Source organism: Oryzias latipes, chromosome 13, assembly GCF_053564925.1.
Source record: "Oryzias latipes strain Hd-rR chromosome 13, Olatipes_Hd-rR_3.1".
Lineage (NCBI taxonomy): Eukaryota > Metazoa > Chordata > Actinopteri > Beloniformes > Adrianichthyidae > Oryzias > Oryzias latipes.
The window spans coordinates 25,695,775-25,710,033 of record NC_136249.1 but is presented as its reverse complement, the minus strand read 5'-3'; the positions used below and the strand labels follow the sequence as shown (position 1 = coordinate 25,710,033).

Sequence of the window (14,259 nt, the reverse complement as noted above, 5' to 3'; positions counted from 1 at the left end):
GCCAGCTAAATTTCCACTGGCTTCACTATTGCTAGCAAATTCCATCGCTGTGGCAAATTTGAAAACCTGACGGGTGCAGCATTGTGTAATACGATGTCTTGGAAGATAACACCTTTGATATTGCCATGACTGTCATAAAAAGCACAATTGATTCCCACATAGATTAAAGTGTACGGTCACGTCTCTCTGTAACTTTGAATAAACTATATAAAATACAATAATGGCAGATTATTATTAATGACTGTTTGCTTGAAGGAATTGGTGATTAATCTACAGACTCAAACTAGTGAATGTAAAAAAAAAAGAGCACTTGATGCTAATGGTACATTTCTTCTTTTGAAATGAATTTCTGACTAAGGATTGTTATTTAAGTTTTGGGATGGAAAAGGCCCGGCTCATTTCTATGGAAAGTGAGGGTGTTTGCTCATCAAAGTCACCACATGCAATGTGGAAAGGAATGTTTATCTGGAAGCTTTGAAAATAACCTCTAACTTTAACTCAGTCAACAATGCTAGAGTGGTCAGAAGATTTACAATCAGCAAAATGTTTGTTGAAAGCAGAAATTAAATGAAAACATTGAGGTTTTACTCTATGGCCTCCTATTTGGTCTGAAAATTCTGCGTGGCTGCAATATTTAATTAAACAATAGAAGTTGTATGTTAAATATGTTGAGATGTTTCAACTCAGACATGTTTACTATATCCTGAAGATGCTAATGCAAGTTTTTCACGTCCACACCCAACAAAGTGGTAGTTTGTTTATTTATTTATTTTTAGATCTGTCTGTCAGGCAGATGACAGATAGCAGTTGAGAACATTTATAACAGGGAGCATAGGAAGAGAGGAACGGAGTCAAAAACTGGGAAACAGGAAGAGAGAAAAAGCAGGTTTCAAAGGACTTCGGGGAGCCAAGCCACTAATGATGGAGGAAAACCTTAAGGCCAATGAATGAAGCTCTGGATGGATGTGACCTCATGGGTTGCTGCAGGGAAAGAGTCTTAATAGTTCTTTTTCAGGAGGTGACTTTTATGTGAAAAGTTTTAGATTTTAAAAGAGCTGACATGGCTTGAATTGTGTTGGATTTAAATATTTAATTTTTTTTGGGGTGGGGAGGTTATATTTATTTTAAGTCTCAGTGTCCAAATGAGAAAAATGAATTAAAGTGCAATTAAGTTAAACATGAAAACATTTAAAAGAGTTTAACTTCTCACGCTGTCTGTTCGTATCGTGGAGTTGTGCTTTTTGACATCCTGCATGCACGGCTGTTGTGCAGAGGTAGAGCGGTCAACCTCTGATTGGAAGATTGCAGGCTCAGTTCCCACCCTGCCCACCCATGAGTCAAAGTGTTCTTAGGCAAGACACTAGACAGCACATCGTTTCTGGTGGTTAAGAGGTTCCAGCTATAGTGTATAGAGCCTCAAGGGCTCTTGATCCATTTCTTTATCACCCCTAACCTCAGTACTTCTTAATGGTGGAACTCCTGATACAGGTGATCAGTAATGGGTAGGTCAGGGACATACATGCACTAGTAGGAACGTCTCTTTTGGATTGGACGGGACACCCATGGTCTATTGTAAATATATCTATATTACCAGAAGTGCTATGGCTGATGGTCAATCCACTAACAAAACAAAACAAAAAACAAAAAAAAGTGACAGGTTAGACAGCCAATCTGTAAAACTCAAAAACAAAAAGGACCTAATAATGTAAGAAAGGTAGAAAAGACATAGAAGAGGAAAAAAATATGCTCCTTGGAGAGATTGATTCTTGCTTCAAGAACAGCAGACCTGATGAAATAGGGTTCAGTTTGGTTTTTCCTCTTATGTAAAGATGTGAAACTAAAATATATCTTCTATTTAATATTTTGTGAATGAATATTTTATGTTCATATCACAAAAGAAAATCTTTTGAACTGAATATGAATCAAGCAGTATATACTTATTCAGTGAACATTTAAGCCCATGTAAAGAAAAAGCAATAATTTTACTTGTAAACAGCAGTGTATTATCGTACTGTCTTGTGTATTTTTAAACCAATTTTACACTTAGTCGTAATCTAAACAAATCTTAACTGATATGTGAAATGCAACGTACAATTGTGTTGGGTATGGTAAGTATATCAGGAAGAACTCCTAAAGCTAATGTAAATTGCACGCAGTTATCATGTGAACAGCACTAATGGGAACCTTCAGGAGTCCGCAGCAGGAATGAAAAAAAAATCAAAAATCTGGACGACCCGCCTGCGTCTTACCTACTTCACCCTTACTTTACCTTTCTGCGATGTCCAAGTGAACTTTATTAGACCGTTAAAGCCAAAAGGGCGATATAGTCATATTTTCACATAGTCACTGCTGCCTTTAGCCACTCTTTGTGTTTGTGGCAACAAAGTAGTTCTTATCTTGTTTTATGTACTCTGTACTTATCCTGATCCCTGTTTTTTTGTTCTCACAGGCCTGATAATGATCATGTCAAACTGGATTTATTTTTCTCCTTTTTTTTTTCATTCATTCATTCATTCATTCATTCATTCATTCATTCATTCATTCATTCATTCATTCATTCATTCATTCATTCATTCATTCATTCATTCATCTTCTTCCGTTTTATCCTTTTTGGGCTCAGGGGGCTGCAGGAGCTTATCCCGGGCATTCACTTTTTTGTTTTTTATTTGCAATTATCAGATAGCTTCCTGGTTGGAGGCCTAGTTTTGAGTTTTCCTCTACACCACCACAGCCATATTTTGTCAAATCTGCTGCCATATATTGTTGTGATTATTCTGTATGGTTCTGTGCTTGATCTTAAAAGAACGATGTGCTTCTCTGAGATAATCATTTGCTTAGTGTTTTGAATCAAAGCCATGACAAATAGATGACATACAGAAATAGCTGTAATGAGGCTGTTTTTTCGGGGAGTTAAAGGATTATCTAATGGTATTACCCAGAAAACATCTGTACGAGCGTCATCTTGCGCTTTGCTGCCCTGCTGTTCTTTCCGTTTGTTCATTCCTGGCAGGTATTCAATGACTGCTGGTTGACTGTCATGTTTTTCTCGTCCCTTTTTATTTTTTTATTTTTACCTCTGTCAAAACAAGGAACTCAAAATTTCTGTGGAAAATTGAAAATGGAAAAAGCCAAAGAGAGGAAGTAAAGAGCAAAGAAAGGGACATCAAGTGGAATTTATAGATTGCATGTGGGGGAATGGAGGTCATTTAATTCTGCTGCTCAGAGCCACTTGTCAGATTTATTTTAGAATGGGACCAGCTATGATCTTTTCCATTTTATCTGCAGCAAAAGGCAGATTATAGCTATCATTTCTGGTGATTTTTACAAACCCGATTGGCAGGTTTGTCTTTTTCTCTGTTTTTACCCTCATTTGTCCTTTTGAAAATCAACGTAGTGCCAGACCTTTTCTTCCCTTTTCTGTCTTTGACTTCAACTAGATTTTCTTTTTTTTTTTTTTTTTTTTACTTCTCTGTAGAAAATACTATTCAATCTTCTGAACTTGAATTTTGCTCCCTCTCTCCTTATTAACATTTTTTTTTTCATTTTCTCTTAATTCATTTGTGGAAATAATGAGGGCTGTTGTTAGCTTTTCTTTCACTCAGTCATGAATTATGTGACATAAAAGTTCGCCCGCCGACCTGTGTCGGAAGTAATTTCAAGTTTGGTTATCTTGGAAGTTTTGTACATGTTTGCATGTTGTGTCTTGGCAAATAGGTCACTGGGCGTTTTAATGCAATCCTAATGACAATTCTTGGATTGGCAATTAAAAAAAAATCTCCCCTTTTTGACTGACTAACTATGCAATAAGAGAGTTAAAAAATATCAATATAAATGTGAAATTGTATTTTTTTTTTGGTTTCTTGTGATACTAGAAATTTGAGGTTTCAGTAAATCCAAATGGTATTTTCCAATATCAGTATAATTTATTTCATTGTGAGAGGGTTTTATAATGATGTAGGTTAATCCAATAACAACTTGCCTCAAACAGATCGATGTGGTTGGATTGTAGGCATCTAAATCGATTCATCAATAAAGTCGATTAATCCTTACACCACTAGTAGAAAATACATTAATGAAGAAGATGTAAATGGGCATTATGCAACAAATAAAGTACTGTATTTAAGTCAGATCAATACTATAGCATGTTCAACTGGTGTAAAGTATCAGCAGTACATTTTGGCCCGGTCTGAAAATTTTACCCAACGACAGTTAAAACTTGTAATTTTATGACTTCTTGAATATTTAGGAATAAAGTCAAAGTTAATTTCAAAACCTTCTGTTTATGACCTTATAATATAATATAAATTTAAAATGATTAAACAGCCATTTCTTTATTTTAGGATAGAAAAATGTTGCTGTTTTATCTGGACACAGCTTGAATGCTTTAAAAGTAATCCTCTCTGTTTATTGTTTCACTGTGACTGTGAGCTCTTTAAAAAGTGCATGATTGCCAAAGGTAATGCACCTAGCCAATAAAATGACAGAGAAAAGTTCCACTAACCGGCTCACGCCGCGAAATACGGCAACTTTAAATAAACAGTTATTCAGACAGATGGTGAAAGCTGGTTAATGCAATTCAGTCAAGTTATTTCCATCAGAGGTAAGTGTCTCCTGCTACAGAATGGCTCTCTGTATGCTGTTTGAGGGTTTTAAAGGCTGGAGGAGGTTTTATTTATTTATTTTCATTTATCTGCTGCAACAACTCTAAGCTGTCAGGCATTTTTTGCCAGAAAAGCTCCTGTTTTATGGTGGCATCTGAAGGAATTTCTGTCAAAGTTGGAAAAAAGGTGATAAGTTCACTTTCTTTTTTCCTCTCTCACACTAGAGCAATAACTAATTGCCGTCAAATGCTGTTTACATAGGTTGTCTGTGCTTAACCTTCTGATAAACAGTGATACAATAGGTACAGCTGGCAACCAATCTACATCGTGTGTTTGTGTGGGCATGTTGGTGTATTTGTGTGCAAATAGCTCCTGCCTTGTTGTGGATCTGTAGTGGTGTTGGATGCTCACAACTACAACATTGTATAACATTTTTTTTTCCTTTTGTGTTGAAAGTCTTCCAGTTTCTCACGCAGATTGAAATGTGTGCTAAAGAGGTAATTAACATGAGTTCTTTTGGGGTTCTTAAGCTTCTCTGACATCTTAATTTGATCTTAATGACATTTCGGTTTGAGATGGAACTAAACCCATGCTCATCTACTCAGAGTAACGGGAAAAAGAAACCAAACAAATGCAAACAGGAAGAAAGTTGTGCAAAAAGAAGTAAAGTATGCAGATGTAAAAAAAACTGGAGGATAGATCTGGGACAAAAAACATCTACCATGTGTGCCCCGTGCTGAAATTGCATGCTGATAAACCTTTCTTTCTTCCATCTACAACCTAAGACTGTTTCTCCCCATCATTTCTCTTCCCTTTTCCTTCTCACCATGGGATATGAGGCTATATATCGCACAGTAATTACTCTGCCCCATCCCAGTAGACTCACACCTCTTATATTCGCCTCTTAATCGGATTCTTAGCATTTATTACCATAAAATTTGGTCCTGGAAATCACTTGATATGCTTTGCACTCCTAGTGGAGGTAAAGCGATAATGATGATTCTGGCAGATAAGATAGCTGATTAGATACAATGCTCTTCTGTAGTTTCCTACTTTGCATTGTAGATGCTTGTGTGTGGTCTGCAGTGTTCATGTTGGTATATTCTGTGTTCCAGCTAAAAGGAGAATGGTCATCCATATCTCCGCAGTTTTGATGTTTAAGCAGGTGGAAACATTTGAGCAGCATATCACAACAGTAAATCAACATTACCTGCTTGTTTTCGCCTCTCTTTACAAGGCAGACCAAATCAAAAACTTGACATTAAAGTTAGTTAATTGATTCATACGACCAGAGGTAAATATTTACCAAAACGAGAAGTTACTCTGTCTATTTCGTTGAGCTCACCTAGAAAAGGTGAAACAGTGATAAAAAGAAACAGATACAGGGCGACATGGAGGAGCATCCCAGAGAGAGTCCAAGCTAAAGATTATATCAGGAAAAAGATGAGAGGGGAAGAGCTTATTGGAGACTTCGAAACCGCTTTTTTTCAGGGCAAAGTGAGGGATAAACAGATAGTGGATGTCATTTGAAAGAATGGGCAGCAGGAGACACATTACAAAGACACTGTAAGTTGTTACTGTGTGCAGTCATATCTGTTATTTTCTTCAATCTGTTACCAAACCTTAGATTTAATCTGTATTCTGCTCTTTCAGTCCAGCCTAAATCTGTCAGAATAAGGCTTCAAATATCCAAATACCCTTTGCCTCCCCATACTTTCTCACACATGATGGTACATAAGCCTCTGTTCGTTTGCTTTTCGCAATATAACTTATATGTTTTTGAAAACATTCACTTTCATTCACACTCACTTAGCATTTATATGCCTAATAAATGTAATAAAAGAACTGGCATGTTTTCAGTCGTAGCTTCTGTAGAGCTTTCAAATAGATCTTTTTCTCTTTGGAAAGTCGTCATTTTTAACACATTTTCCTCAATGTGAATTATTAAGCTTAAATTGTTCCTGACTGACTCAAACAATTTGCTTGTGCTGTGAAGAATATGTGTATTTTTATGCTGCAAATGCTGTTATGTCACTGAGATTTTTGGGGGGATTCTCCCAGGCAGTTGAGCAGTAAATCTCTAAGCGCGTACTCATAATCTCATTCCCCTCCAATCCTCTTTTGCTCTTCCCTTCTATAAAGCCTGCCCCCTTTGGCCCAGCTAACCTTTTGACTTGTTAACGATCATGTAGCGGACCATAACGATAGAAAATCTAGTTATGTACTTTGGCTGTTGATTGCTTCTCATTATAGTAAGACAGAATTGACTAGCAAGCTATTATCTACTACAAACAGAACTTTTGTAGGGATCGATTGTGTGCAGAGTCACATATTGCTTTACAAATGTATTGATCACTAACATTTAACAGGAGGTGTGTCTGAGATTTTCTCTATTGTCTGCACATCCTAGGTTCACCGAGGCAGACACCATAGTGATGGGGGACGTGACATACGGAGCGTGCTGCGTCGACGACTTCACCGCCCGAGCCTTGGGAGCTGATTTCATGGTTCACTATGGACACAGCTGTCTCAGTGAGTGTCTTTCATGTCTACATTTAGTTTTGTTTATCCGTCACTTTAAACATAGATAGAACCTCAAAGAGCAGCAATAAGGGAACAAACATCAAGGACTTCCACTGTCTTCTGGATGAAAACATAGTATCCACAAAGATGGGAAGACAAACAGACTGACAGATGGGGAACTGTTGATGAATGGAAAATGGAACTAGTTAGCAAGATCTGGTCAGCCTCTCATATGGAAAGAATATCAGACCTTTGGAGCCGGCACATCACATTTAGCCAGCAGATCGATGGGACACATGCATTACAGCCGTCCTTTGAAAACCTCGAGCAGTTCTTGAGGACCTTCACCCTTGTCTCTGCTGTCTGTCTTGCAAAACATGGGAGGAAATGTTAAATCAATAGTTTTGAGATATTTCTGCCAGAACAAGCTCACTTCTCACAAATATCAGAAATAACCAGCAGAATTTCAACTCAAAGGCTTTCACTACCTCTGTTTTTTCCTATTTAATTGAAGCGCCCTTTTTTTCTTTCTGGAGGGCTTGTTTTGGTGAACAGTCATTATTTGCTATTCATGGATGAACTATGTTTGCACAAGCATGTATGTGTACAGAAGAGAGGATGTGTACACATCTCCATTCATTCAGAGATGACTAAAAGCTTTGTGAGTGTTGAGGAAGTCATAAACTGACGGAGAGATGTTCAAAGAAAAGAACAATGCACAGATTCCCTGTGTGCGAGCGGCAGTGTGTATGTGATACTGGCCTTCATCTGTGCGTCATGAGGACAGCGCCTGCTCTGCTTCCCAACATGTCAGCCACTTGTGAAAGATGAAAGACAGGCTCACCGAATGCCGGCTTCCCCGCATTCCTTTGTTTCACTTTCATTTTCTCCCCCAACAACCCCAGTTTTGTGCCCTGATGCATGACTATCATCAAATAGGAATGCTATTCAGTTTTATTTTTATTTATTATAAGTGATTTTTACTGTTATATAAATGACGATGAGCAGGGTAAGTATTTACCTCATGCTGGTGTTAAAGTAAATGTAAAATAGTTTCTGGGCTCCTAGAACCACAATTTTGCACTTTACCATAAAGAACCTTAAGCCATTTTCATTTCATTTGTTTTTAAGATATTATCTAGCATTGGATTTGAAATGTCTGAAAAGAAAAGCAGATCTTTGGAGTGTGAGAGCACTTTTCTCCAAAAAATGGTCAATGATCTCCAGCGTGGCTGATGATCTCTTAGATGCAAAATGCAAAGCTCAGCCATCTGGTAAGTACTTTTTGTTGAGTGGCTGCTACTTCAAATCATGAAGAGTCAGTTGAGGCCATCAGCTAGGAAGAAAGCCACCTCCCTAACCAGGGGTTATGGTCATGTCTGACCTGGGAAGAGGCCCCATGTGTGGGCTTATGGAGGGGTAATAGCTGCCTGCTGGCCTGGAAACACCCTAATATTCTCCTGATAGAACTGAAAGTGGTGGGTTTGGAAAAGAGAGGTCTGGGTTTCTTTACTGACCCTGTTAAACCCGGATACGCAGAAAAAAGATCAATGTATGGACTCCACACACACAGTTGTAAGACAGAGCCTATGCAAAAAGTAGTTATGATAATTTTGGATATAAAACTTCTTCCTGAAATCTAATTTTAATGCCTTTATTTATTTATTTTTTTACTAAATCTTAACGTTAAATTAGACTTTTAAATAACTATTTGCAAACATGACAGTGTCTTTCATAATATGCTAAAATCTATATTTAGAAACTACGTTACCAGATAGTGTAAAACACCATTCATGACTGTCATTTTGATAAACAACCTAATAAAAAAAGAATAAAACATTATTTCACATATTTGTAGTACTTTCATACCCAAAGTCCCACTCCAATCATATTGAGATTGATCATGAAAGCCAGTGGTCTTTCATATTATAATTATGCTGTTTTTAGTCAACATTAAAAAACCGTATTCTAGGACATAGTTTCTGCAGGGCGGCAGTAGTTTATTACAAATTTCCCTCTGAGTTGTGGGCGGGACTGTTGGTGCGGCAGAAAGACTTAGAAATGCAGTTTTAAATCTTAATTTTATATATATATATATATATATATATATATATATATATATATATATATATATATATATATATATAATGTGGGTGTGTGTGGGTGTGTAGGTGTGTGTGTCAGAGTATTGTGGAAAAAGCAAACCGCATTTTGAACCTCTAGTTTACTCACTCACAGAAGGCAGATAATCACCCCCCACCACAAAGCTCTCACTTAATTACGGTGGTCAGTTTTTTGATTTTTTTGTCTCAAATAATTTCAAGGTTGTTTTAAGGAATATGAATCTTTAATTTGCTTAAAAGGAATATCACCACGAATCCATCAAAAAAAGATTTGGACTCTTACTTTTTGTGCTAATGTCAGTTTATGTCTGCTCTGCTCGTCTCTGTCTACACATTTGCTTGCATGGGCCTTAACAAAGTCGTTGTGATTGACCTTATTGCCATTCCGCATGGGAGTAAAACAAGCGATGATGCGAGGGAGTTCTGTCCGTCTCATTGACTGTGTCTCTAATTGCCAAATCTAAGTGCACTAGGGCTACGTGGTAAATTGAACACAGATCGATCTCACTTTGTGATGCCCTTTAGGTTTTGGGAGCGCCCATAAACAACAACAGACATCTGTTAGCCTCAGTCTAGAGTTTTATTTATCTGCTCCAGACCTTTTTACTTTCTGATGTGAGTTCCCTTCTGAACGGTTGCCCTGCAATAGAGGCAGCACTCGCATAGTGCTGCCACATTTATAATGTTTTTTGGGACATTTGTAATTGCTGCTATCATCAAAAGTGTTTTGATTTTCCTTTATGCTTTTATACTACTCGATATTTTAATCAGAAAGCCTTTTCACTGCAGCTATTTATAAATGTTAGGTGATTTTTAACCTATTAATATATGAAATTGGAATTCATAATAATGGCATCTTATACATTTTAGCCTCCTTTTGGTAGCTTCTGTTTATTTATATATTTTTTAATGTTTGATGCTTTAATTAAGGCCTTCTAGCATAATGCACTGGGTCATGAAGTCTTTTTCACCTTAGAGGACCGTTTATTTAATTAGAGCAAAAAAAAATCCCTTTGCTTCCACTGTGCAAATTCAAAGTAACACAAGAGTAGGAATAATTGTGATGATCAACACAAACAGTGTTTCCTCTGTCTCTCCGGTCTCTTCCGCTGCCTTTGCTCGTCTTTTCTTGGACTTTTGCCTAATTTGCTCTCTGTCTAACTGGGCACGTTTTTGGCTACACCTCCTCAGCCCGGGCGCAAACTAAATGGTCTGTGAAATTTACGACATTAATGGAAATTGCATGTGTCTCTCTCTTTTTCGCTGAATAATTGAAGTATTTGCATCGGTTCCTGCATGTGACGGGAAAACCTGACCTGAATGAGTTTCAGCCTGCACATTGGTACCAGCTGCTTCATATATGTGGACGCACAGGGTCTCAGGTAGCTGCATGTCAGAACATGTACAGCTCATTAATGTTTGAGGCCTATCAATAGTACATATAATGCAGGCTTATCTGATATAAAAGAGTGAATAATTCATCTCTCTCTCTTTTGTTTTTTTCCCCCCACTGCAGTCCCCATAGATTCCATGGCAGGCATTAAGATGCTGTATGTGTTTGTGGATATCCAGATGGACAACGTGCACTTCCTGGACACAGTCAAGTTCAACTTTTCTCCTGGACAATCTTTGGCCCTCGTCAGCACTATTCAGTTTGTGGCAGCACTGCAGGTGATTCCACACCGCTGCTGATCCTGTGCATACGGATGAGCTCGATTTTGTGTCGGGGGGAGAGCAGGACCACACTCTAACCCTTCAAACGGAATAAAAAAAAAAATGGTTTTAGTTCTCATCCATGTGCATTTTCAGAGGTTTATATATATATATATATATGTTATGTGTATACACACCACAGAAGTACACTTCGCTTTCATGAACACTCCTCTCAAGTGTGGGTTTGTCAAACCTGGCTGCTGTTATTTTTTACTTGGAAGATGCAATGACCTCGCAAAGCAGATCCATGCTCAGGACTGCACTTTACATAAGCAGTCGCAATAGCTATAGTGTTAGTGTGCTGCTCTTTCAGGGCCTCTGCATTCTTGTTTCCATCATGTGCTCTGTTGCTTTCATTTGCTAAGTTAAACCAGCAATATTGTGGGTTTGCACTAATGTAGCTTCTGCTATTTTTGTGCCCTCTTGGGTAAAAAAACAGTGTAGGTTTGGATGTTGCAGCATGTCCATGTGGGTATATGCGCATGTGTGTTCCTGCGCCTCTATGCAGCTGCATATGCATAGCTCCCTACAGCTTACTCCTGTGTAATGGAGCTTAACCGTGTTGGTAGCACAAGATAGCTGTATAAATGTAAAGTATTGAGAAAATTAATCTAGATATTTTTATTTTATCCAATTCACTAAAAAAGAAAACTGCTTGTATGACTTCAAGCCCCATTCTGACCATCTTTTAATCTATTATGAAAGCGTTCCCAGTGGTCTTTTAATTATTAATTTGCCGTTTTTAGGCAGAAAAACAAAAAAAAAAAACATGTTTTCATAGTTTCTGCAAAGTGGCAGGAATTTATCAGAAGTTTGACTCTGAGTTGTGGCTTGGACTGTTGGCATGGAGTAAGCCTGCCCTTATTTCCCATTATCCCTTTGTTAACATTACTGGTGCTACAAAAATGCCGAGTAATATAGGAGTTATCCAGCCAAACATTTTTAAACCAGATTTCATCTCAGATGAGGAAAAGGAAGACGTACCTTTGTCTGCAAGTAGATGCATCAGAATAGAACGGAGCAGGAAACTTGTGGCACACCGATTGAAGCACCTGCGTCACAGCTACAGGGTTTTTCCAACAGCATTTCAACAAAATTTGCAAAGGACATACTAAGAAATGCAATTTCAAGCTTAATTTTCTTAACATACGTCCTCCGTCATAAAAAAAACAACAAAATAACATGATGAACCATTTTGAATTTTTACTTATTAGCTAGGGCTGCACAATATGATGAAAATTTGCTATATGAGATATGAGTGATCAATATTGCTATGGCGATATAACTTGCGTTATAAGAACAAATAGCAAAACAACCAAAAACATAATTTCCTTTTCACTGCAACAATTAATTAAAATAAGAGTCAACATAACTTAAACCCTCGTCTACATAGGAGGCGAGCATCTAAAATAAGAAGGGTCCATCCGATTGGTTTGTTAAATACGTTAAATACTTCAAGCTGCCATAAGATTGTTTTAGCACATCTAAGTTAACCGTTTATCGTGATTTTCGCCGTCTTTTGCGATATTCGTGTTGACAATATAATTTGAGATATATTGTGCACCTATTACCTATTAGTGTGTTTTATTTTTTTCTTTTGTTCTGTGTCTTAGTTAAAAATGGATGTGTACACTTGCTGATATAAGAAACCTACACATAATGTTGCTTATGCTTCAAATTTTACATGATCTAATGTTTCTTATTGCAGGCTGTGAGTTCAGCCCTCAAACCTCAGTACGACGTGATAGTCCCTCAGTGTCGCCCCCTGTCGCCAGGTGAAATTTTGGGCTGTACCTCCCCCCGCTTGGATCGCCATGTCGATGCCTTAATGTAAGTGACAGCTCCACAGCCAAGTATCGTGTTTTTGTCTTGTGGCTTGTTTTTTGTTTGGAATTTATCTAGCTGTGACTCATTGAGTTATTCTCACCTCCCACCTTATCTTTGATACTCATGCCAATGCCATGCCTACCCATCTGGTGAAAGTAGTAATCAGTGTGACAATACTCCAGTCACATGAGACGTAGCTGGGAGAGATAACTCTGTTTGTTTTCCGCATGGAACCAGAAACAGCCAGATGCTGATATAGAACACACAGACTAAAAATACCCACTGAGAGAAAAACGGATTTTTGATTCACCTGACACTTTTTTACAGTTTTTAAAAGCCTATTCTACAACATCTTTGTGAGAATTGATGAATTAAATTAGTTTCTTTTCATTCATTTTTCTCTTTAATTCCTGAAGACAAACCTGATGAATCCTGTCCGCATGGTTCCATGTTTCTTAATCTAAACTCTGTGTAGTTCACGCTTTTCAAATTGTAATGTATAAATGCAGCTAGCGACGTGCTCACAGCTGCTTTCTGTGGATGCACCTTGTCCAGGTCTACAGTGGAAACGCTGTGCTTTGTTGCTCACAAAGAGATAATGTAATTCCCCTAATTCAATTATGCATAGGTGCATCTCCTCCTGTGTCTGATCTACACACAGTTTGCATTAGTCGATGCAATTAAAGCCTTGTGGTGCATGAGATTAAAACAACCTTACATGAACAAGCTGTGCAGTGGGCATTAACGGGGAAAGAGTAGTGTAAAGGTTAAAGTTGTTTTAACAACTAATCCACTGTAGGTTGTCTTTGATGTGTCGCTTTTGGGAGATGGAGAGTGAGCTGGGAAGAATCAATAGGCCTACCTGAGTTGATATCTTCCTTTCATCTTTCATACATGCACAATCGGTGTATGTGATGAGATTCATATAGCAATCAGAAACCCATGGGTGACATCAGAAATGATCGGTGCAGTGTTATAGTATGTAGGGATGGAACTCCGTAGACTGATTATGCTTCAGTCCCAACTGTCCATGGGTGGATATGGGCTGTCTGCAGGTGAAAAATGGGCAAATCTGAGCTGGGGAGGCTGGTTTATACTTCACAGCAATCACCCCCGCTGCCTCTCACCCTCCGCGGGTGGTTTCTCTCCCAAGCTCAGGTCCTCTACCAGAGGCCGGGAGCTTGAGGGTCCTGCGCAGTATATCTACTGTTCCTAGCACTGCGCTTTTCTGGACTGAGAGAAAAAATGAAATGAGAGAAATGATCAGACTTCATAACTTCACTTAACAACACACAGTTTCCATCACATTTCCTAAATACGTACATTAATATTAAACTTGAGTTATCTCTCATCAATTAGAAATGACTCAGTGCCTCAGAAATTGTATGTGCACAAGTTGTAATTTCATTTATGAACTGTGTGAGCATTTTATAGATTGCATTATCTCGGTCTTTAATACGCGTCTCGAAGCG

At 38.0% G+C, this 14,259-nt stretch overlaps 2 protein-coding genes across 8 annotated transcripts in view; one reads left to right on the top strand and one right to left on the bottom strand.

Moving 5' to 3' along the window:
• Nucleotides 1-14,259, bottom strand: part of LOC144981407 (uncharacterized) — a 227,076-nt gene that overhangs the window by 113,977 nt on the left and 98,840 nt on the right. The gene's annotated exons all lie outside the window — the stretch shown is intronic.
• dph1 (diphthamide biosynthesis 1) overlaps nucleotides 1-14,259 on the top strand; it is a 53,371-nt gene that overhangs the window by 17,809 nt on the left and 21,303 nt on the right. For all 7 annotated transcript variants that reach the window (XM_011482411.3, XM_020708183.3, XM_011482409.4 and 4 more), the window contains exons 4-6: nucleotides 7,012-7,133; nucleotides 10,764-10,918; nucleotides 12,669-12,790. In XM_011482411.3, coding sequence (XP_011480713.1) covers nucleotides 7,012-7,133; nucleotides 10,764-10,918; nucleotides 12,669-12,790 — 399 coding nt within the window. The remainder of the gene's footprint in view (nucleotides 1-7,011; nucleotides 7,134-10,763; nucleotides 10,919-12,668; nucleotides 12,791-14,259) is intronic.